At 38.9% G+C, this 26,046-nt stretch overlaps 1 protein-coding gene across 13 annotated transcripts in view; it reads left to right on the forward strand.

Moving 5' to 3' along the window:
• The window catches only part of SCMH1 (Scm polycomb group protein homolog 1), a 224,737-nt gene that overhangs the window by 113,309 nt on the left and 85,382 nt on the right, over positions 1 to 26,046 (forward strand). For all 13 annotated transcript variants that reach the window (XM_070786754.1, XM_070786756.1, XM_070786753.1 and 10 more), the window contains 2 exons: positions 11,788 to 11,876; positions 17,701 to 17,944. In XM_070786754.1, the coding sequence (XP_070642855.1) occupies positions 11,788 to 11,876; positions 17,701 to 17,944 (333 nt within the window). The remainder of the gene's footprint in view (positions 1 to 11,787; positions 11,877 to 17,700; positions 17,945 to 26,046) is intronic.

Here is a 26,046-nt window from a genome sequence, read left to right on the forward strand (position 1 = left end):
GTGAAAAGGGAACTCATGGAATGGGAGAAAATATTTGTGAATCATGTATCTGGTCAGGGGTTACTATCCACAATATATTTTTAAAGACTTTTTGAACTCAACAGTAACAAATAAACAACTTGATTGAAAAATAAGCAAAGGACTTGAATAGACATTTCTCTGTAGAAGATGTACAAATGTCCAATAAGCATATGAAAAGATACTCTATATTGCTAATCATTTAGGGAAATCAAAATCAATCACAATGAGATAATACTTCACACCCATTAGAATGGCTATTATCAAACACATAGAAAATAACAAGTGTTGGTGAGGATGTGGAGAAATTGGAACTTTGTGTATTGGTGAGTACTGGAAATGAAAAATGGCGTAGCCACTATGAAAAACAATATGGTTTTTCCACAAAAAAAAGTTAAAAGTTAAATTACCATATGATCTAGCAATTCCACTTTGGGATAGATAGGCAAAAAAGTATGAAGTAAGGACTCAAGGAGGTATTTTTATACCCATATTATCAGCATTATTCATAATATCCAAAAGGCCGAAACAGCCCAAGTTTCCATTGACAGAAGAATGAGTAAATAAAATGTGGTATATACACATAGCAGAATATTATTCAGCTTTACAAAGGAAGGAGGTTCTGACGTGCTACAGTGTAAGTGAACCTTAAAGATACTATGTTAAATGAAATAAGCCAGTCACATGATTCCACTGAGTACCTACAGAAAAAAGAATGACATTTGCAAGGAACTGGGAGAGGGGACAAAGGACTGAGGAGTTACTGTTTAATGGGCAGAGTTTGATATGAGGAAGATGAAAAAATTCTGGAAATACATGATGGTGATGATTACACATTGATATGAACATATTTAATACCATTTACTTTTGAGAAAGAGAAGGAAATATATGTGTATACACACATGCACATATATATATAATGTACATGAACTTATATATATTTTATATACTTATTTTCATAAAAAGAAACACTGGACTATTAAAACGAGAAAATAATGAAAAGGTTGCCTATGGGGAGTGTCTGGGAATAGTGTGGAAAGAATAGAAATGACAGACCTCTTGGAGAATACCCATTTATATTCTTTTGACTTTTGAATTATTTGAAAGTGTTACTTACTACATAAAATTAAATCAAAAATAGATGAACAGGCATATACTAAAATTGGCTAACTTTTAGTATATGACTAAACTCGATAAAGGGCAGAAACGATATGGACCTAAAAGAAGCAGAAGATATTAAGAAGAGGTGGCAAGAATACACAGAAGAACTGTAAAAAAGGTCTTCATGACCAAGATAATCATGACGGTGTGATCACTCACCTAGAGCCAGACATCCTGGAATGTGAAGTCAAGTGGGCCTTAGGAAGCATCACTACAAACAAAGCTAGTGGAGGTGATGGAATTCCAGTTGAGCTATTTCAAATCCTGAAAGATGATGCTGTGAAAGTGCTGTACTCAATATGCCAGCAAATTTGGAAAACTCAGCAGTGGCCACAGGACTGGAAAAGGTCAGTTTTCATTCCAATCCCAAAGAAAGGCAATGCCAGAGAATGCTAAACTACCACACAATTTCATTCATCTCACACGCTAGTAAAGTAATGCTCAAAATTCTCCAAGCCAGGCTTCAGCAATACGTGAACCGTGAACTTCCAGATGTTCAAGCTGGTTTTAGAAAAGGCAGAGGAACCAGAGATCAAATTTCCAACATCCGCTGGATCAGGGAAAAAGCAAGAGAGTTCCAGAAAAACATCTATTTTTGCTTTATTGACTATGCCAAAGCCTTTGACTGTGTGGATCACAATAAACTGTGGAAAATTCTGAAAGAGATGGAAATACCAGACCACCTGACCTGCCTCTTGAGAAACCTATATGTAGGTCAGGAAGCAACAGTTAGAACTGGACATGGAACAACAGACTGGTTCCAAATAGGAAAAGGAGTATGTCAAGGCTGTATATTGTCACCCTGCTTATTTAACTTATATACAGAGTACATGATGAGAAACGCTGGGCTGGAAGCAGCACAAGCTGGAATCAAGATTGCCAGGAGAAATCTCAATAACCTCAGATATGCAGATGACACCACCCTTATGGCAGAAAGTGAAGAGCTAAAAAAGCCTCTTGATGAAAGTGAAAGAGGAGAGTGAAAAAGTTGGCTTAAAGCTCAACATTCAGAAAACTAAGATCATGGCATCCAGTCCCATCACTTCACAGGAAGGGGAAACAGTGGAAACAGTGTCAGACTTTATTTTTGCGGAGCTCCAAAATCACTGCAGATGGTGACTGCAGCCATGAAATTAAAAGACACTTACTCCTTGGAAGGAAAGTTATGACCAACCTAGATAGCATATTGAAAAGCAGAGACATTACTTTGCCAACAAAGGTCCGTCTAGTCAAGGCTGTGGTTTTTCCAGTAGTCATGTATGGATGTGAGAGTTGGACTGTGAAGAAAGCTGAGCGCCGAAGAATTGATGCTTTTGAAGTGTGGTGTTGGAGAAGACTCTTGAGAGTCCCTTGGACTGCAAGGAGATCCAACCAGTCCATTCTAAAGGAGATCAGTCCTGGATGTTCTTTGGCAGGACTGATGCTAAAGCTGAAACTCCAGTACTTTGGCCACCTCATGCGAAGAGTTGACTCATTCTAAAAGACTCTGATGCTGGGAGGGATTGAGGGCAGGAGGAAAAGGGGACCACAGAGGATGAGATGGCTGGATGGCATCACCTACTCGATGGATGTGAGTTTGAGTGAACTCTGGGAGTTGGTGATGGCCAGAGGGGCCTGGCATGCTGCAATTCATGGGGTGGCAAAGAGTCGGACACGACTGAGTGAACTGAACTGAACTGAAACTTGATAAACAGGAACAAATTGAACTCTGTATCAAATGATTACCATAGCCACATTGAAAAAATTCCAACAATCAGAGCCCTTACAGTACACCCTCATTGGGACATATTTCAAAGGAAAATTCTGACTTTTTTTAAAAATAATGTTAGTGGTTTCACCATAATAATCTGAAACTATTTTGTGTGTGTTGAAGATAAATGTAATGAGTAAATAAGATACAAAATATGTAATAGGAGAAGATGAAGAACCTTGCAGTGTAGGATTTGAATTGAAGGTATGTTATGAACTCTACTTAAAATAGGTATATAAATCTATAATTATATATATTAAAATATGCATATATATTAACATATAATACATATTCCCTTAGAACATATACATGTTTACATGTGTATATGTATGTATTCCAAGATGGTACATGTATACGTGTATGTATGTATATGTCCCAAGCTCGATCTATTGAAAGGCCTAGAAACAATGACTCCTCAGCAGCAATGTGAGGAGTTGATTTCTAAATTTCCAAATTAGTTGATTTCTAAATCCCATTCTCCACTAAAAGGAATCATGGCTCCTTGAAGCAATGGCTGATTTCAAGACTGAGCAACAGGTGAATCTGGAACATCTTATTTTGCCAGGAAACAGTTTCAAAGAATGATGGGTACATATCAAAAGGATATAGGAGCCAGCCTAAAGAGACTTTGACTAACCAAAACTGGAAAAATAAAACCATCAAAAAGAATAATAAAAATAAAAATACAATGTAGTAGCACCGTGGGTCCCTAGTGAAACACTAGAAAAAGAAAGTTGCAGAGAAAGTCCTTTGCAGAATATCAGCTAATAAATATTAAAAATGATAGAAAGTTAGCATTTTGTCAGTCACCATTTTAATGAATTCAGGCCAAGACAATCAATGAATGCTAAAAAAAAGCTTATTGGAGAATAGGATATTCACATAGTCCTGAAGTTTTCCCCCACTGATTATCTATTAATTATAAGGGGGGATTACAATAAAGAAATCTGTCAGTCATTCCTTAACAAGTGATCAAATTTAGTATCATCATTGATCAGACCAATGAAGTAAGAAGTACTCAACATCACTTGTGTAGTATTTTTGTCAAAACTATTTAGCATGAATGTAATCATAAGGAAACAATCAGAAAGAAATCCAAATTTTGGGACATTCTGTAAAACAGCTCAGACTCTTCAAAAGTAGTAATTTCGTGAAAAACAAAAGGCAACTGAACTATTGTAGATTAAAGGAGACTAAAGATATATGACAACCAAATACAATATGTAATCCGTGGTGTATTTTAAAATGAAATAGCTATAAAGATTCGGGGACATTTGAGAATACTTTTAATTAAATTTCTTGGATAAGATAATATTGCAGTTTTAAAGGAGAATGTCCTTGTTGTCAGGACACATGTCCTGACATATATAGAGGTGAAGTATCATGATGTCTCTAACTTTCACATAGTTCAGAGGAAAACTGTGGCTAGATGGAAAGCAACTGTGGTGAAGTATTATTTAGTTGTTGAACCAGGTGAAGGCTGCATAATTTGTTCATGTACTGTTTTTGCTACTTTTCTCTAGGTTTAAAATTTTTCAAAATAAAAAACTTTAAATTATGAATATAATTACATGTATATATGTGTGTGTGTTCATGTTCCCCAGGCCTCCTCTGGACCTCTCCCCAGAGTTCCTGAGTCAGAATCTGTAGGTAACGGGGCTTGGGATTCTGCATGGTAAAATGGCTCTCCCGAGACTCTGACACAGCTGGTTTATATTTGGGAAACATTGCTCTTGAGACCATTATTCTCTATTAAAATCTTGTGTGGTTTGTGTGTGTGTGTGTGTATAAGTATGTGTGTTCTGTTCAAATAGGAACATTGCATAGTCCTCCAGGTGAAAAGGTAGAATGATTCTCAGATAATGTCAATCTTTTCCTCACATCCCCTTGTTTTAATGGTCCATTCTATACTTAGTCTGAGGTTATTTCTTCTAAACAGGACCGTATGGATCACTAATTCTCAAACATGGCTGCCAGTTAGAACTACCTACGCAGCTCTCAAAAATTTCACTGCCTAGGCCTTCAGTTCAGTTGCTCAGTCATGTCCGACTCTTTGCAACCCCATTAACCACAGCACGCCAGGCCTCCCTGTCCATCACCAACTCCTGCAGTTCACCCAAACCCATGTCCATCCAGTTGGTGATGCAGTCCAACCATCTCATCCTCTGTCATCCCCTTCTCCTGCCCTCAGTCTTTCCCGGCATCAGGGTCTTTTCCAGTGAGTCAGCTCTTTGCTTCAGGTGGCCAAAGTATTGGAGTTTCAGCTCCAACATCAGTCCTTCCAATGAACACCCAGGACTGATCTCCTTTAGGGTGAGGCCTTACCTCATATCAATTAAATCTGAATTTCTGGGGGTAGGATAATGTGTTCTTTAGTGCTCCCCAGGGGATTCCAGTGTTCAAGATTGAGAGTCCCTAGTCTATATCAGCAGAAAAGGCAATGGCGCCCCACTCCAGTACTCTTGCCTGGAAAATCCCATGGACGGAGGAGCCTGGAAGGCTGTGGTCCATGGGGTCGCTAAGAGTCGGACAGGACTGAGTGACTTCACTTTCACTTTCATGCATTGGAGAAGGAAATGGCAACCCACTCCAGTGTTCTTGCCTGGAGAGTCCCAGGGACGGTGGAGCCTGGTGGGCTGCCGTCTGTGGGGCCGCAGAGAGTCAGACACGACTGAAGCGACTTAGTAGCAGCAGTCTATATCAGAGCTGGCCTCTAGTGAGGCCCCTAGTCAATTGTGTCAGGATCTCAGTATAAACTACCTGTTCAGCAAACTTGATCACATACCCTGGTGTGTAGGGGACATTGACTTGAGCTCTTTTATATTCCCAACACTAGTCAGTCTTCTCATATGGTCAGTAACCTCCGGAGTCTGTCAGTGGAAAGGGGGGTTTTAAAAGATGCGCATCTCACTTATGGTTATGGAAATTTGAACTCTATTTCTAGAAATTGATGGAAGGGGTAAAATTTTAGAGAGAAGTAACTTTAATTACAGTATCTTAAATACTTATGTGATAAAGGTAATTTTAAAAATATTCACTGAACTCTCTTCTCTGCAGAAAGGCCCCTGACATTGAATAATGCCAGACCCATCTTTACCTACACTTATCTCAAGACTAGTCACAACCACCCCCAATTAAATAAATCTGTATTAACTTGTGTTTGAGTGTGTATATGAGAGTGGAGTAGCAAAGTGGTGACAGCATCCTGGCAGAACCAAAAGGAATTCTAGCAGTCCTTCCCAAATCCAACCTGGCTGAACATTCACTTCTTACTCAGGGAAGAGAGTTTGTTCAGCGTCTCTCTCCCCCAGCTCTCACGTCTCTCACTCTTGAGGTATAATTTAGGTTTGCTGCTGCTGCTGCTGCTAAGTTGCTTCAGTCATGTCCGACTCTGTGCGACCCCATGGACGGCAGCCCACCAGGCTCCCCCGTCTCTGGGATTCTCCAGGCAAGAACACTGGAGTGGGTTGCCATTTCCTTCTCCAATGCGTGAAAGTGAAGTCACTCAGTCGTGTCCGACCCTTAGCGACCCCATGGACTACAGTGCACCAGGCTCCTCCGTCCATGGGATTTTCCAGGCAAGAGTGCTGGAGTGGGGTGCCATCGCCTTCTCCTAATTTAGGTTTAGCCCACCCAAACTCAGTTTGGAAGCACTGCTTTAGTTGTGTCATCAGCTGACAAATACAGAAACAGGGAAAGCGAAGTGAGTTGTCCAGGGTTATGAGCGAGTGAGTGGCATGCTTCTCGACATGTATTTGTGTTTGTACATGTATGTAGAGCTCCTCTGGAAGGAGAAAAATGATTTAGGAATCATCTTGAGAGCCATAGAGTCTAATAACTTAGAGGAGCTTTAGACTCTATAACTGTCAAGATGATTCTCAAATCATTTTCTCCTCCCAGAGGAGCTTTACATACATGTACACATGTACATGTGCTTCCTGGTACGAGTGCTGTTCTGTTACCTGCCACCAGAGGGCATGAACTGCGATTAGATTCTAGCCTGCGTATCTACACTCAAGTCCAGAGCTCGCTCAGATCACTGTTTAAACAGACAAACCTTAATTTATTCAGTAGTCCAACAGTCTTGGGAGCATCTGAAAGTTCTTTGGAACTGTCTGTTTATAAATATTTGTAAAAGAAAGCTTAGGTAAGCACAGAACACTCGCAAATGCCTGGGGTTAGAATTGGAGACCTGGCTTTATAATATTATCCCAGCCACTTACTAGTTTAGTTGTGTGGCCAATGGTAAGTTGCTTTACCTTGACTTGTAACCTTCAGTTTCAGGTGCCTGACCTGCCAGATCATTAATAAACTCTGCCACACATGGTTTTTGTGAGGATTAAATGAGATAACATGATAAAGCATTTCCTAGCACCCATTTAATAAGTGGAGATTTTTTTCCTTTGCTTAGTAAAACTTTTATGGAGCTTATATTCTGGTTAGAAAAAACACATTACATGGAAAAAAGAAAATTATCCTTAGCTGATGAAAGCTAAGGATAATAAGGTGCAGAATCTAGGAGGCTATTTGAGGTAGAGTAGTCTAGGAATGCCACTCTGAGGAGGTTAGCAAAGAACTAATACAAGATTTGAGAAAAGGAAAGGGCGTTGGAGGCAGAGGGACACAGCTTGGTGTGCTTGGAAAATAGGAAGACCGGTACTCAAAGGGTAGGGGAGAGAGAGATGAATTATAAGACGCAAGCAAGTTCCAGATCTTGTAAGTTTTGTTAAATACATAAAGACTTTAGATTTATTTTGTGGTATAAGATGTAAGCATAAGAGTGATGTGATCTGATTTATATTTTTAGAAATATAACCATATCATTCTGATTGCTGTGTGGAAAATAGACAGTAGGGAGGCAAAAATAGAAGCAGAGTGGTTAAAAAGCTGTTGTCGTAGGATGGACAGAGCCTGACTGTGGCTTAGATTAGGGCGTTAGTGGGGGAGAAATACAGAATGGCAAGGAATGGTTCGGTTTAGGATACATTCGATGTAAGGGCCATCAGTACTTGCTGATTAATTGTATTTGAGAGGCAGTAGAAATGGAAGAACCAAGAGTAACTTCCAGGCTTTTTGGTCTCAGAAAAGTAAAAGTGAAGTCGCTCAGTCGTGTCCAACTCTTTGCGACCCCGTGGGCTGTAGCCTACCAGGCTTCTCCGTCCATGAATTTTCCAGGCAAGAGTACTGGAGTGGGTTGCTATTTCCTTCTCCAGGGGATCTTCCCGACCTGGGGATCAAACCCAGGTCTCCTGCATTGCAGGCAGAAGATGCTTTACATTCTGAGCCACCAGGGAAGCCCCATAAGTTTGGTCTCAGAACCTGGGTTTAAATAACTCGTACTGTTAACCAAGATGAGGTGACTAGAGGAAAGGGGGTTGTAAAATCAAGAGTTTTGTTTTAGACTCACTAATTTTGAGATTTCTTGGCATCTAAGAATTATAGAATAAGGCGGTTGAAAATATGAGCATGAAGCTCAGAACAGAGGTTTGGGTTAGAGATATAAATTGGCAGTCACCGTTGATGGGAAAGGAGTACAGACCAAAGAAGAGAGAGCCAGTGGCCAGATACTGAGGTGCTCCCACTTCAGAGGTTCAGATTTCTTACCACCTGGCCTGTTTCTTGCATGCCATTGTTTAATTTTAGGAGACCCTCAAATTATTGTTTTTTCCTTTTCCTTCTTGCACAAATGTACAACTCCAACTCTTAGCAAGAGAGATAGCATGGTAGAACTGAATGATTAAATGCTTGAAGACATTAACGTGCTGATTAATAATGAAGGCTCTGAAGACAGAAGAATGCAGTTTAAATCCTGCTCTGCTATTGACTAGCTCAGTCTTTTGTCTATAATAGTCAAAATAAAAGCCAGCATTTATTTAATACTTATTATATACCAGGTATCTTTTTAAGTGCTTCACATGTGTTTATATTAACTTATTTTAATCCTTAAAACAACCCACTGAAGTAGTTACTAGTCTTATCCCACTTTTTTGTTGAGGAAACTAAAGCCAGTAAGGGACCTTATTATTTCCCAGATATCACATACCAGCTAAGTAGCAGAGCTGAATTTGAATCTAGGCAGCCTGGATCCAAAACCAGTGCTGCTTTTCTCATACCCAATTCACAGAGCTGTAGAAGTGATTAAATGAGATAGCCCGTTTACAAGTACTTAGCACTTGGAGGCTAGCACATAATATGAGCATAATAAATGTTTTTTGTGGGAAGTAGCATGGTATAGTGAAAGAGAACCGGGGGTTGGGGGATAAAGTACTCAGTAATTGGTTCGGCAGCATTTCTGTTGTGCCCTTATACTCTTGAAGAAGCTTGCTAGGAGGCAGGGAAACATAGTTAATAACATGAGGTTTGGAGTAAGACCCTTATATAGTAGAATCTGTTTCCACCACTTACTACCTGAGATGAACTACTTCCCTTGAGTTTCTCTTTTGTCATTTGCAAACTAGGGATAATGATAGTGTACTTCTCATGGTATTATTTGAAATATCCTGAGAGAAGGTACCTGTAAAGTAGTACATGATAAGCATTCAATACATATTAGCTATTATTATAATAAGGGTTTCCAGAATGAGAGGATTTTTTTTTTTTTTTCCTTAGCTCAGGTACCAGGTGAGATAGAAGCCTCTCAGAAACCCACTTCTGAAAAATTGAATTGGGAATCACATGGTGAGGCATTCTAGTTGTTGAGAACTGAGGGCATGAATCTGAATTTTCTAATTGTGTAGTCACTCCTCCCTATTCCCCCGTTTTACAAAGGTGCGGGGAACATTTCTCTAGAACAGCTGTGCCTTGCTGTGCCTTATTCTTAGGTGTAGTGAACTATTCATGGCAGATCTGCTCTGGGTTTGGCTTGCTCCAACCCTTTCCTGACCTAAGGAGAGTTGTTTTAAATACTCTCATGTCTCTCCATCTTCTGCTCTGAGTTGGCTTTATTCTCAGTTATGTTCTCTAGTTAGCGGTGCCAAATCTACAAACACCCTTACAAATATGATCTCAGAGAAAGAAAAGCTCTTCAACATGCATATCATATCAGAAAACAGTTGAGCCAGTTTGGGACATACATAACATACTTTTGGTCTAAAGGGAATGTGATGCTCTTAAATGGCGTTATCTTGGATTCCATAACCAGGTAGGTAGGTAGAGCCCACTGTAGACATCCCCACCAAATCACCTGAAATCAGGGTTTGGAGCGGGGTAGGGGGTGTTTGCAAAAGGTAAAAAGGCTAGGCAGGCAAAAACGGAAGTGGTAGCAGTTTGATAGGAGTGTACAAATTGCTGTCTCCACTGTTGATAAGAATGAGCTATCCCAGGAAGTCTTCTGACCTTGGGAAACCCCATTTAGCCTAGCCAGCTTTGAGACTAAGCATTTAGATCATGTGGGGTAGTACCTCTTTTCTTATTTCCATTTTTTTCTCTCTTCTCACACCCCCCCCCTTTAATTTAATTATAGCTCTTAATTAATACTTAATCCCAAAAGCTGCTTCTTCCTTTTCCATTTCCCATGCACATTGATAGTTTAGCATAGTAGATAAGAGCATGGGCTCAACAGTCAGATTGCCTGGGTTTCAGTCCTTTCTTTGCCATTTGTTCACTTTAAAATTTAAGCAGTTTACTTTATACCTCTCTTCTCATCTATAAAATGAAGATAATTTCTACCTCACTAGTTGTCTTGAGGATTAAATTAGATAACCAGTAGAAAGTGCCCAGCACAGTATCTGGCTCACAGTGAAGTACACAGTAATCAGATATTGTTGTTGCTGTTTCCAGCTGTGGTTCAGCCTGTCTGTCCTTTGTCAGGAACAGGAGAGCTGAGGTTGACTGGGAGACTATCAAAAGGCACTAGATTTTGGTATCTCAAGTAGAAGGTTGAAGCCAAATTGAAGAGAGCACTTGGAGCTCTAATTGAAAAATACGATAATGATCTTATTTTTACAATTTATTAATTAAATAGTATATTCTTGACTTGTCGTTACTCAGTCACTAAGTCATGTCCAACTGTTTGCAACCCTATGGACTATAGCACACCAGGCTCCTTTGTTCTCCATTGTCATCCAGAGTTTGCTAAAATTCATGTCCATTTAGTCGGTGATGCTATATAACCATCTCGTCCTCTGCTTTCCCTTTCTCCTTTTGCCTTCAGTCTTTCCCAACATCAGGATCTTTTCCAATGACTTGTCATTGAGGAATGACAATGGACAATTAACCTCTCTAGGCTTCCTTTGACTCTTTTGGAAAATGAATATTTTTTAATAAAATGACCCCTTTCATCTTCCTCATGAAGCCTGATCCTTCGTTAAGTAAAAATGAATATCCAAAAGTTTTTTGTATTTTGTATATGTGTGAGAGAGGGGAAAAGAGAAAGTGAGAGAGTGAAAGCGTATTTATATTGAGATAAACTAAAAAGTTTTACTTGTATATTGGATTTATCAGACATATTTGGTTTCTTAAGAGATTATTATATCCCCTTTCACACTATACTGTCTAGATCATTTCTAAGTATTTGTTATTCCTATCACACATCTATTTTGGATTTTTCAAGGAGACTTTTCAGGCATTATGATGTACGTTCTATAATACTTGTCTTGGTGTCAGAAAACTTGGTTGGGGACTTTACTACTACCTTTGCAACATTACCTTGAGCAAGTTACATTCCCTCTTACGTGCCTCGTTTTCTCATCTGTCTAATGAGGCATTTTCTCTGCTTAACCTTTAAGTCCTTTCCTAACAGTCTGTAACTATCACAGCATAGGTTGTGGCAGGAGTAGCTGGATTCCCAAGGGAAAACTTGGTATCGCAATTCCCTTTGAGATGTATTTTTTATCTGTTGCCCGTTATGTTTGCTGCAGGATTTCGGCTGAATGCTTCCTCTTGGCCCATGTTCCTTTTGAAGACGCTAAATGGAGCAGAGATGGCTCCCATCAGGATTTTCCACAAGGTACGGTATTCCTCAGCTATCACCAGCTCCAAATTACTTAAGGTCAAATGTGTACATCCTTTCAATTACCGAGCCTCTGATGTCTGTATTATATTTATGGCCTGAGGATGCGTTTTCAGAAACTAGTTCAGCAGAAGGATTTTTAAAGTGCCTTATGAAGCAGCAATTATCCCCAGAGAAATACTAGATTGTAAGGTAGGATTTCTGGGTTTGGGCATTTCTTATTTCTCTTCTAATAACAAGTTTTGACCTCATCTGTAATGTGGATTTCTGTCTACCTCACAGAGTTATTAAGAAATTAAACATTTTTTGTTAGTAAAACATATAAAATGTAATATAAATCTAAAGGCTATTCTTATGGAATTCCATAATGTCCATCTTCTAAACAGAGAGGAAGGAATGAGAGTATTTTTTAAGTGCCTGCAGTATGTTTGGGTTTTATATACACTATCTCATGTAATACCCACAGTTAACTTTATGAAGCAAGAATTATTATTTTGGTTTAGTAGTTAAGGAAGCAAAACACTCAAATAAGGAGCTTGCCCCAGATCACATGACTGACTAGTAAGTGGTAGAACAGGAATTAAAAACCTGTATTTGTTTTTCCTGGTTTTTCAAGGGAAAAGGCAGTCAGTCTCCTCTCAGTTGATCTTTCATGAGGTTGCAGTTACTATAAAGGAGACTGAATTAGCACTACTTGTGCTGCCATTTGGGCTTTTCAGGTGGCACTGTGGTAAAGAACCCTCCTGCCAATGCAGGAGATGTAAGAGATCTAGATTCGATCCCTGGGTTGGGAAGATCCCCTGGAGAAGGAAATGGCAGCCCACTCCAGTATTCTTCCCTGGAGAATCCCATAGACAGAAGCCTGGCAGGCTACAGTCCTTGGGGTTGCAAAGAGTCAGATGTGACTGAAGCGACTTAGCATAATATGATGCCATTTAAGTCTAAAACCTGAGAGCACCATGGTTCCCAGAATACAGTATACTGGGCAATTTGAAATCCTTCCACTGGAGAGTACCTCAAAATGGTGGGAGGTAGGGGCCAACAAGTATTCTTTTAAATGCTTTACTGATCTTACTAGGAATTAAGAGAATTCTCCAAGGCCAAAATGAAGAAGGAAAACCAGAGTGTTAGGTATACTGAACGTGCTGATGCCTTAAGGGGCTTTACCAGTCTTACTTTTTAAGGACCTTGTCTTTTAACAACTAGAGTTAGATAGAAGTTGAAGCCTTGGGCCCATGCAAGGCAGAAAATGGACCTGGGACAGCCACATGAAAAAACAAATGGATCCCTCAAATGTTTACTCCTCAGTGAAAAGACGAGGAAGAGTCTCTGCCTGGGCCGTGGGTAGGGGAACTGAGTCATTCTTCTGATAAAAGCTTTCCCCCATGGAAATCCAAGGTTCAGATATAGTGTCTGTGTTGTCTCAGAACTCCAAAATTGTAGAGGGATATTTCTGAGTGCCTGGCAGAAGGAAACCCAAAACCTCTCTAGAGGGTTTGGTTGTTTTCAACCCAGATGTCATAGAAGTCCCAAAAGTGAAGTACCATTGAAAATCAGTTCAGTTCAGTTCATAATCACAGAGCCCTCAAAACTCTCAAAACAAATCCTTCATGATGAAACATCAGTAGACACAACAAACAGTAAGACTGTAACCTCAAGGAGTTTCAGATAATAGAAACATCGGATAGAAATTTTAAATAAAGTATTTGAAAATGATTAAAGAATAAAAAGGAATTTTAAAATGAGAAAAGTACAAACCTCTATTTTTTAAAGACAGAGTTTAAAAAAGCAAATTGAATATCTAAAATGAAACCATTTAAATTTAAAAATCTTTTAAAAATTAAAAATAAAATAAAAATCTTAGATAGGTGATTAGGCAACTTAGACCTAGATAAGAATTAACTTTAAGACATGTGTGAGGAATTTCTCCAGAGTGCAATACAGAGAGATGAAGAGATGGAAAATATTAAAGAGAAAAGATAAAGATAATAATATTAGAAGGTCCGATATATGCTGAACATGAATTCCAGAATAAAAAAGAGTCAATATTTGAAAAGATAATGACAGAATTTTCCAGAATGTGTGATAAACACAAATGTATACTTTAAAACATTGTGGAATAACTGAAGTCAAAAAATCTGAGCAAATAATCACACAGAATACAGTCATCCTCAGTATCTATGGGGGACTGGTTACAGGAACCCCTGAATACAAAGATCCACACACACTCAACTCTCTTATATAAAATGGTGTAGTACAGCAAGCTCTCCATATCTGCAACTTTCACAATGCAGACTGAACCTTCAAAGGCACTGCAGTTAGGCTGACAACACATTTCTTGACAGCAGTAGTACAAGGCAAAAGATAATAGAATAATACTTTAAAAGAATTAAGAAAAAAATAGTTGTCCACCTAGAATTTTATATCTGATTCTACTGTTATTTCAGAATGAATGCAAAATCAAGACATTTTCAGCAAACTAATATAAATATATTCACTGAAAGAACAATTGAAGAGTATGTTTCAAGAAGATAATTGAACCTGGAAAGTAAGAATGAGATGTAAAATGTAGTGCTAGGGAAAGATAGGTTAGCATGTGAGTATAACTAAACAATCATTGCCTGTAACTGTATAAACCAGTTATAGTAGCAAAAGTGATCAGTTGGCAGTATAACAGTGTGGAACTAAATTATCCAACACCTGTTAACTCAGGAGTAATTTAAATATTCAGAGGTCCTAGTGTTGTTTAATTAAGGATGAATTTTAGACTTAATTATGTCAGCTGTACAGTTATGATCTGAAGGGGACCCACCAAAAGATTAAATATAGAATGATTAACATCTGAATCAATGGAAAGGGGAAAAGGGAAGAAAATTCAGTTGATTGTTAAGGAGAAAAAAGAAGTTAAATGTACAACTTGAAAAATCAAGTTAAATAGAAATGATATTTAGAAATGATAATTATAATAAATTTAATACATCAGTTATGAGAAATTAAACTCATCAGTTTAGTCAGACATAGATCAGATTGTTTTTAAATCTTGCTGCATGCTGTTTACAAGAGACATTGCTGTAATATGACACAAAGGTGTTAAAAATAAAAGAATATAAAACATATACCAGGCAAACCTTTATCAAAATAAAGCTGGTGTTAATTGTACCAAAATTAGACAAAAAAGACTTTGGTGCTAAAAAGCGTTAAAGAAGTTACTATCTAATGATTTAAAAAAAAAAATAGATCACTATGAAGATAAAAGTTGTACATGCTCCTAAAAAACATAGCCTCAAAATAGATAAAGCAAAATTTGACAGAATTACATGGAAAAAATTACATAGAAAATCCACACTCGTTAGAGGATATTTTAATACACATCTCTCAATAATTGATAAATCAAATAGGCAAGACAAAAAAGTATCAGTCAGCATAAGCTAATCAGTTATAAATCAATTCAGTTCAGTTCAGTTGCTCAATCGTATCCGACTCTTTGGGACCTCAATGGACTGCAGCACACCAGGCCTCCCATCACCGACTCCCGGAGTTTACTCAAACTCATGTCCATTGAGCTGGTGATGCCACCCAACCATCTCATCCTCTGTCGTCCCCTTCTCCTCCTGCCTTCAATTTTTCCCAGCATCAGGGTCTTTTCAAATGAGTCAGTTCTCATCAGGACGCCAAAGTATTGGAGTTTCAGCTTCAGCATCAGTCCTTCCAGTGAATATTTAGGACTGATTTCCTTGAGGATGGACTGGTTGGATCTCTTTGCTGTCCAAGGGACTCTCAAGAGTCTTCTCCAACACCACAGTTCAAAAGCATCAATTCTTCATCAATTTTAAATCAGTTTTAAAAAATAAAGTCATTCCTATTTAACAAGTGATTTGAAAATGAAATTTTTGAAGATACTCTTTAAGATAGCAATAGGTTACAGTATGGCTAGAAAAATGTTAGTAAAATATCAGATATTTACAAGGAACTTTTAAACTTATACTGAAGATGAAATCTCCATTAAAGAATACTTAACATATGGAAAATACTATGTTCATGGAAGGAAAGGCTCAATATCATACATAAAAAGTTATTTTTTCCCAAATTATAAATTCACTGGGATTCCAATCAAAATACAAATAGAATTTTCCTGTGGAACTTGAAGATCAGATCAGATCAGATCAGTCACTCAGTCGTGTCCGACTCTTTGCAACCCCATGAATTGCAGCACGCCAGGCCTCCCTGTCCATCACCAACTCCCGGAGTTCACTGAGACTCACGTCCATCGAGTCAGTGATGCCATCCAACCATCTCATCCTCTGTTATCCCCTTCTCCTCCTGCCCCCAATCTCTCCCAGCATCAGGGTCTTTTCCAATGAATCAGCTCTTCGCATGAGGTGGCCAAAGTACTGGAGTTTCAGCTTTAGCATCATTCCTTCCAAAGAAATCCCAGGGCTGATCTCCTTCAGAATGGACTGGTTGGATCTCCTTGCAGTCCAAGGGACTCTCAAGAGTCTTCTCCAACACCACAGTTCAAAAGCATCAATTCTTCGGTGCTCAGCCTTCTTCACAGTCCAACTCTCACATCCATACATGACCACAGGAAAAACCATAGCCTTGACTAGATGGACCTTTGTTGGCAAAGTAATGTCTCTGCTTTTGAATATGCTATCTAGGTTGGTCATAACTTTCCTTCCAAGGAGTAAGCGTCTTTTAATTTCATGGCTGCAGTCACCATCTGCAGTGATTTTGGAGCCCCAAAAAATAAAGTCTGACACTGTTTCCCCATCTATTTCGTATGAAAGATCGAGGAGAAAGAATAGCCAAAACAATAGTGAACAATAACAAAGTAGGGGGACTTTTTCTTCCAGATACCCATTTAATAAGACTGTGTTATTGGTACAGGATCAGACAGTAAGACAAAGGGTAACAGAGTATACAACAGCTTTTGGGAACTCTATGCAACTGCATTGCAAATCAGCACCCCAAAACTAGCTACACTACTGGAGAGAGTTCACAGTTTTACAGCTGTTTTGGAGGGCAGTTTAACAATATTTAATAAAGTGGAAGATGAATTCTTCAGGCAAGAATACTAGAGTGGGTAGCCATTCCCTTCTCCAGGGGATCTTCCCAACCCAGGGATTGAACCTGGGTCTCCTGGATCGTAGGCAGATTCTCTACCATCTGAGCCATCAGGGAAGCCCATATATCCATCCTATAACCCAACAATTCTACTCTTAGGTATACATACTGAAAAAAATCGTCCCACATATGAAAAAAGAAACAACTGTAAGAATGGCTGTGAAAACTCTTTTGAAATAGTAAACAATTCAAAACAATATTGCATGTCTGTCAAAAGAGAGGAAATAAATTGTGATATAATGGAGTACTATTAGCAGTTAAACTAGAGCTAAATTTACATCATGGGTACATTTCAAAAACATAGTGTTGAACAAAAAAAGCAAGTTGTAGAATGATATGTTCACTATAATACTATTTATATAAAATTTTAAAGTGTGCAAATTACATATATATACACACACACACACAAATAGTAAAGTATAAAAATACTCATGGAGAAGGGCACAAAGGAGGATTCAGCCTTGTCTGTTACCTTTTATTTCTTGAAAAAAAAAAAAGACCTGAAACAAAGATGTCAAAATATTAGAATTAACAAAGTAATACTTTGGTATACTTTGAAGTTCATTTAAAGGAAAGTCTAAAGTTCCATTGTAAATCTTATATAGCACTTTCTAATCATCCAAATGAAGTACCAGTTTCTTGGCATACATAGCCTCTCTCTTTGTGTCTAGGTCTATATCTCTTGTCTCTCATCTAGGAACCACCATCACCTTCTCACAACTTCTTCAAAATGGGAATGAAGCTAGAAGCTGTGGACAGGAAGAACCCTCATTTCATTTGCCCAGCCACTATTGGGGAAGTGCGGGGCTCAGAGGTGCTTGTCACTTTCGATGGGTGGCGAGGGGCCTTTGACTACTGGTGCCGCTTCGACTCCCGTGACATCTTCCCTGTGGGCTGGTGTTCCTTGACTGGAGACAACCTGCAGCCACCTGGCACTAAAGGTAAAGGCTTGTAAAGTCGGAACCCAAGTTGCTAAGGGAGCTTACCTAGGTCTCCCATGGTCAGCATACCTTCACCAGTAAACCTCACTCACAAGCAAAGGAGGATCAGGGGCCAGCAACTAGGGTAAAAAACCAACATCTAGTCAAGAGTAGTCAGAAACAGAAAGAATTTAAACATCACTTGAGGATAGATATGGAGTTTGGCATAAAGTACAATTTCCTTGCTCAGATAGCTTGGTTTATTCTCAGGCAACTAGCTTCTCATCTCTCTTACTCTTATTCCTGGACTGTTCCAGAGTTTGAATAGTATCATTCTTGAGGTGTACATCCCAACTTTGTATTTGAGCTGGAGTAACATTATATTACATAAAAATACTTAACCAGCTCTGTAGTTTAGTGGAAAAACCATGGGCTTAGATGTTAGGTAGATTTAGATTTGAAGTCCATCTCTGCCTTTTCCCAGCTGTGTGGCTTTTTGGTCAGTTAGTTGACCTCTCTAAACCTCAAAATTCCTCATCTGTAAAAGAATACCTACTTTATAAATGAGATTACCTGGGCAAAATGTTTACATAATGTCTAGCAAACACCAAATGCTAAACAAGTGTTTTTATTGTATTACTGCTGCTGTTTTTCTATATTAACATAATTATTAGTATTTATTATAATTACTATGTAATATGCTATATTATTATAATACTCTTATTATTAAAATAACTGCTACTAATGGGCAAATATACATAAAATACTAGAATAGTACCACAGAGTAGTTAACAGTCAATATTTCTGATGATCGTGATGTTGGAGAACATCCAGGATAAAGTTTGAGGTAGCTCTTAATAAAGAGTAAGAAATAAGTAAGAGTAATAAAAATAAATAGTAAGAATCTCATTCCTAAAAGTACTGGTAAATCTGAGAGAATAGAAAGTCACCCTTCCTGTTGTCTGTGGGTTTCATTTCTAAACCTCTATCAGATTCATTCATTCAATTAGCCAAATATTTCTGTAGTACCTAATTGTGAGCCAAACTGAGGATACAGTAGCTACAAAGATGAAAAGCATTCATCAAGTGCCCTCATGACACTTTAATTTTAGAGGGATGAGATAGTCAATATACATTTAAATCAAGAAATAAACAAGATGATTTCAGATAAACAATTTTTCCTAAGGAAATAAAGTATAATAAAATAGTAACTGTGAAAGGATTTGTGTAACAGCTTTATTGAATATAATTGAAGTAAAATAAGTTGCACATATTTAAAGTATACAGTTCGAAAAGTTTTGACATATATATATATATATATATATATATATCCATGAAACCATTACCTTAATCAAGATAATGAACATATCCATCATCCCCAAAAGTTCACTGTTCCTTTTTGTGGAGAGGGAGCTTTTCAGATACACTTTCTTTTTAGGAAAAATTGTCCAAAAAGATGATTGATATTTTAATTTGATGACAAAAAGAAGCCATGCAAGGAAAGAGAATTCCAAGCAGGCAGATGTGACATACTTACAATGGTATTGAGACATGAATGAGTTTATTATGTTTCAAGGGCAGAAAGAATACTGCTCTGACTACAGTGGACCGTGGGAGGGGGAAAGTGGCACAATCATGTAGGACCTTATAAGCCAGAGTGAGAATTTGGATTTTATTCTAAACATAATGGGGAATTAGCAGAAGGAGTAACAAAATCTGATTTACTTAAAAAAAAAAAAAATCACTTGCACTTGTGTCCAAGAATACAAAAGAGCATGTATGACTCAACAATAAAAAAGATAAGTAACCCAGTTGAGAAGATGAGCAAAGAACTTAAACATTTCTCCTAAGGAAATATACAAAAGGTCAGTAAGCACTTGGAAAGATGCTCAACATCAGTAGTCATTCAGTTCACTTCAGTTCAGTTCAGTCATTCAGTCGTGTCCAGCTCTTTGCAACCCCATGAATCACAGCACACCAGGCCTCCCTGTCCATCACCAACTCCCGGAGTTCACCCAAACCCACGTCCATCGAGTTGGTGATGCCATCCAGCCATCTCATCCTCTGTTGTCCCCTTTTTCTCCTGCCCCCAATCCCTCCCAGCATCAGAGTCTTTTCCAATGAGTCAACTCTTCGCATGAGGTGGCCAAAGTACTGGAGTTTCAACTTTAGCATCATTCCTTCCAAAGAAATCCCAGGGCTGATCTCCTTTAGAATGGACTGGTTGGATCTCCTTGCAGTCCATGGGACTCTCAAGAGTCTTCTTCAACACCACAGTTCAAAAGCATCAATTCTTGGGCGCTCAGCCTTCTTCACAGTCCAACTCTCACATCCATACATGACCACTGGAAAAACCATAGCCTTGACTAGACGGACCTTTAGGAAATGCAAATCCAAGCCACATGGGTATAGATATAATCTAAAGACAGACAGTAATAAGTGTTGGTGAGAATGTAGAGAAATTGGAACTCTCATATGTTTCTGGTGAGATTCTAAACTGCTGCAGCCACTTTGAAAACAGTTTGGAAGTTTCTCAAAATGTTAAACATAGAGTTATCCGTGACCTAGCACGTCTGCTTGTAGGTACATACCCAAGAGAATGGAAATCATATGTCCACACAAAAATGTAACTTTAACTTCATGGCAGCATTATTCATAATGACCAAAAAATTGAAATAGCCCAACTGTCCATCTGATGACAAGATGAACACAATGTGTTATATTCACATGAAATAAATTATTTATTTATTGGCAATAAAAAAAAGAATGAAGTACTGGTTTGTGCTACAACATAAAATGTACCTTAAAAACGTTATGCTAAGTGAAAAAGCCAATCACTAAAGACCACACGTTGTATAATTGCAGTTATATGAAATGTCCAGAATAGGCAAAACCGAGAGACAAAATAGTGGTTTATGGGGTCGCAAAGAGTCGGACACGACTGAGCGACTGATCTGATCTGAGGGGCTTTGGAAGAAGAGGAAATGGAAAGTGACTGCTAATGGGGATTTCTTTTAGGGATGATGAATATGTTCTAAAGTCAGGGATGATAGTCCCACAACTCTGAGTTTGCTAAAAACAATGAATTATGCACTTTAAAAGGTGAATTTTATGGTATGTAAAGTACACATCAATAAAGCTGTTATTTAAGACCTCATTTGGGCTGGTTGATAGAAAATGGGTTGTATCATGGTGACTGTGGACAAGGAAATTATAGGGTTGCTTGGATTAGGTTAGTGGTACTGAGTGGAGAGAACTTGAGATGGCGGCAGCATGGACGAGAGAAGACAGACTTTCTGCCTTGGAAAAGTGCTACTCCTCTAAATGCTCCAAGAAACAAATGTGGGGTCAGTGTGAGACATCCATTGCCCTCCCTCTACGGAGTCTATGAGATAATATCTCTGTGGAAATAGCAGGAAAAGGAGTGTCTTGAGAGCAACAGTGGAGTCATTTTTGCTTACTTAAGACTAAAACAGGATAAGCCTTGGTGCTCCCAGCCAAATTTAGTTAGTAGGCTGAGTTTCTTACTTCCTTGGTTAGAGTAACTCTGCTATTTTGACTGGTAAGTCTCCTAGAGCAATTGGGCGATTCTCAAAAGCCAGAGGAGCAGGAGAGTCTTCTGGACTCACATTTTTTTTCTGACTGCACATCATGCTGATAAGAAATATGGCACACCGTGTGGCTGATGATTCCAGAGTGTTTGCTGGCTCTTTTCCTTCCCTTCTGTGTGTCTCTGGGGATTTTAGATTTTTAATAGATGACCAGAAGGACCAGCTCAGAAGGTAGGAGGTTATTCCAGTTGGCATTTCCAGATAAGGACCTTCAGTCCTTATCCCAGCAGCTGGATTGTTTACTCCAACAACTCTCTCCTCCCCCACCTCATACCCTCAGTTAATTTTATAATGCAGCTTTTAGTAATAGCAGAACTTGGGCCATTCAGTGTCCTGGCTGAGAAACAAGTGATACAACTTGGAAAAAATGTGATTACTCAATTCATTTCACAAAACAAGATGTTCTCTATGTGTAAGCCTGTTCTCTTTCTAATCATCCTATCTCCTCTTTCTTTTCTACCTTCTCGTCATCAGTGTGCAAATGTTAAAAAATTCAGGTACTATACAATTGTTTCTTGCCCACAGTGAGCAGGAAAAATACCGATATTTGTTTAATGTTCTTTTACACACATTATTTCTTTGTATCTTTTGCTAACTTTGAACTCGGTGTTACAGTCAGATACATTCTATTTATAAGAAAAGCAAAGTTCAAAGGATTAAGTGACTTAGTTCTGTTGATCTCTGAGTCTAGAGGGAGAAGCCATGGAGATTTTTAGTAAGGTCCGCTATCAAGGCCATCACTTTAGCCATATCATCTTCACAGTCTTCCCCTGTACTCTCCCATTCTCCTTTGGGCTCTCTTCAAAACTTCATTTGAGACCTTGGGTTTTGGCATAAGCAGTGTAGTGTAACATCAGAGAATTGAACGGAAGTCTAGTCCCAGCTGGACACAAATTTGTTTTGTCTTGGAGCAAGTCATTCCTAAAGCAAGAGATTGAACTAGGTGATCCTTGAGCATCCTGTGCCCCTGTGTACTGTGCAGGCTCCTGGCCTTGACAGAGAGTAAAAGATGACTTCTTTGACTATCTTCTACTTGATCCCAGATGCTCATCTCACCCCTGCCTACCTCTGTACCCCAGCCACACAGGGCTCTGCCTCTCTAAGGGGATCCTTCATGCTAGCTGTTTCTCCTTTGCAAAGCCAGTAGTAAACCTTTTTAGGTCCTAAACTCCTGGGCCAAGCCACTTCTGATGGGCTTCAAATGCTAAGCTTGCAGCTAATCCAGGGTACTGGTTATAAAAAGCAGAAGCTTTTTTTTTTTTTTTTTTTAGCTGATCACTCTTTTTGTATCTGACTTAGAAGAAAACAGAGGTAAACTTTACTTTTTAAAATTAAAAAACCAAATAAAGAGCTCAGTCCACTTGGTGTGACTATAATGTTAATTAGGCACTTAGTAATCTAATTAACTCCCCTCCTTTGTTCTGACTGCAGGTGGGCAAGACAGTTTCAGATTATAGCTTAGCTTCCTATATAATGGGATCCCAGCTACTTCATGTTTATATTTTTATTATATATTTTATTGTATATTATTATTCTGGACTGTACACCCGTCTCTTGTGCTTCATATAGTGTAAGCTTGGTCTGGCTGCTCTCTCTGCTGATGCAGATATGCGGGTCCAATAAAAGTGTGGCCCTCGAGCACACCAGTTGGAGTAAATGGTCAACCAGTCCTCCTTTACCCTTTCGGTCTACCCTTTCTACCTGTGGCGTCACACAAGGAGAACATTTCAAAATCTGGTTTAGTGCTGTGCCTAAGGTGCCACAGGAGTATTCCTCTGACCTGGAGAGTAAGAATTTGATACTTAAAAACAAAACTTTCAGAATACCTCTTCCTTTTTTCCTCTGTGTAACATTTAAAAGTGTGTCCCATACTTTATGGATGGGTGTTCTCTTTCTGTTGTAAAACTACATAGGAAACTATACTGTAATAACTTTGGAATTCTGGGTCAGAAAGAGAGAATTGGTCAAATTGGAACCCTAAACTGTGCAGGGAAAAACTAAGTAGAGGCAAGAATAACACAACTGAGGCTATTGGTCAGCTAATGGCCTGATTTTCTTCAGCCAGCCATTCATTCAGGTTTAAATATTGTCATGACTAGGGGCTAGTCATTGGATAAATTTGTAGGAATCCTGCCTTTAGAGTTTATAGTTTTGTGAGTGTGTACTTACACTCCCAGGCCAGTGGAGAGTGGTGAGAAGATAACATGAGGTGAGGGGATAGTCTTTGAATAAAGAAGCTGAAATGTAAGTTCTTATAGTTTATTTCAACACCTATCACAACTATTTTATTTATTTAACAAAGTTATCCCTGCAGCCTGTAAAATAATGCTAGTTTTTTAGTATGAACATAATTCTTTCTACCCTGTCTAGAAGGTTAGGGTTCATGTCTACTTGGAGTCCTTGTTAAGTGGGACCAATTTATTAACTTCATCTTTATATCCCCAGCACTTGGCCCATAGTAGTTATTCAGTAATACTTATTGAGTGAAATAAATCATGCTATATTTTCTGATTTCATTTCTGTTCACCATCATCTAAAGCCATTATTCACTGAGGTACAAAAGTGAGAGGGCTACTATAATTTTAAAAGCAGATTAAAGTTTATTTAAACTATTGTTCTGTTTTAAGTCTTGGAAACTTGTGGCCAAAAATAAGAGTGACAAAGGGCTCTCATCTCCAGAAAGGGATATCTTTGAACTCATGTTCACTCACCTCTCTATCACAAAACACACTTAACACCTTTACACCTGGAATACCCCCTGCCTTTCCACCCAAATTCTTTTTCTACTAAGCCACAACAAACAGGAGAATGTCCTCTTTACAGGAAGCTTCAAGCAATCGGTATATTCTTCCTGTCTCCTGAGAACGTGTGTTCAGTAGCCCTGTCAGAAAAGGCATGAGCCTGTTGATTAATAAGTGAATCAAATCTTCAGTGCCCTTACTGAGGACCGCCGCTTGGCTATTTGGCAGTTTTCCCTTTTTCCCTCTCAGACATAACTAGTTCCGAGCTTTGCCTTTGTTGAATATACCGATTCCTCCCTACACACACACACACACACACACACACACACACACACACACACACACACACACACACACACACACACACAATATCTTTGTCATTATTCCAGCTTTGGTGTTGTACTTTAATTGCATCTAGAAACTCTGGCCTTTATTCATCCATCTACACAATAGTTGTAGAACAGCCCCATCTTCCCTCGTATCTCAGATGGTAAAGAATCTGCCTGCAGTGCAGGCAACCTGAGTTCGAACCCTGGATTGGGAAGATGCCCTAAAGAAGGGAATGGCTGCCTACTCCAGTATTCTTGCCTGGAGAATTCCATGGACATGAATTAGAAGAGCCTAGGAGTCTACAGACCATAGGGTCTCAAAGAGTTGAACACAACTGAGCAACTAACACTTTCACTTTTTTTCCAATCTTAGCAGTGTTAGGCTCAGTGAAGATTGTAAAGAAGTACCTACCTCCCAGGTTGATTCAGTGGTTGAAATGAGAAAATGGGTGTGCAAATGCATGTAGCACAGAGTAGATGCCCCACGTCTGTTAGTTATATCTGAATTTAGATGTCTAGACATCCCAAGGAAAGGGAACTGCACACAGAGACACTTAAGTGCTGTATTTTGGTCAGGAAAAATAAATATATTTATGAGATGAGGTTTGTACAGTGAACTAATGCTCCCATAACTGCTTTTCTCTTGATTGTATGCTGATGGTACATAAGTAGAAATGGGAATATGAGGAAATTAAATGAGTGGCATTACATTATGAAGTAGGGAATCTGGGTTCTCTCACTGCTCCTAATTATATCTGCTCAAGGGACAGAAAAGCCCCATATCTCTCTTCCAGCTTCCTTAAGCTGGCTCTTGGCCCTGCCCAGTTCTCTCTCCTGCCTTCACCAACCACAGATGCCTGAGAGGGGTAGCAATTTTCTGGCATGTATAATGAAACAACTGGCATCTCTCAAACTCCTGGAAATAGTGAGATGTGATTTAGGCAGTTCATAAATTTGACCACACCTGCTGTTTTCTTGAAAATACGTGGATCCATGTAGTTTTCTCTGACAAGGTTTTGTTAACACCTACTGTGCCAGCATCAATATATATCAACTTGGAAAATTCCCTGTTTTAAATGTGTTGTTAATTGTTGTCATTCAGTCACTAAGTCTTGTCCAACTCTTTGTGACCCCATGAACTGCAGCATACCAGGCTTCTCTATCCATCACTTTCTCCCTGAGTTTCCTCAAATTCATGTCCTTTGAGTCAGTGATGCCATCCAACCATCTCATCCTCTGTTACCCACTTCTCTTGCCCTCAATTTTTTCCAGCATCAGGGTCTTTTCCAGTGAGTCAGCTCTTCGCATCAGGTGGCCAAAGTATCAGAGCTTCAACTTCAGCATCAGTCCTTCCAATGAATACTCAGGGTTGATTTCCTTTAGGATTGACTGGTTTGATCTCCTTGCTGTCCAAGGGACTCTCAAGAGTCTTCTCCAGCACC

Source organism: Bos indicus, chromosome 3 (assembly GCF_029378745.1).
Source record: "Bos indicus isolate NIAB-ARS_2022 breed Sahiwal x Tharparkar chromosome 3, NIAB-ARS_B.indTharparkar_mat_pri_1.0, whole genome shotgun sequence".
In the NCBI taxonomy this organism is placed as follows: domain Eukaryota; kingdom Metazoa; phylum Chordata; class Mammalia; order Artiodactyla; family Bovidae; genus Bos; species Bos indicus.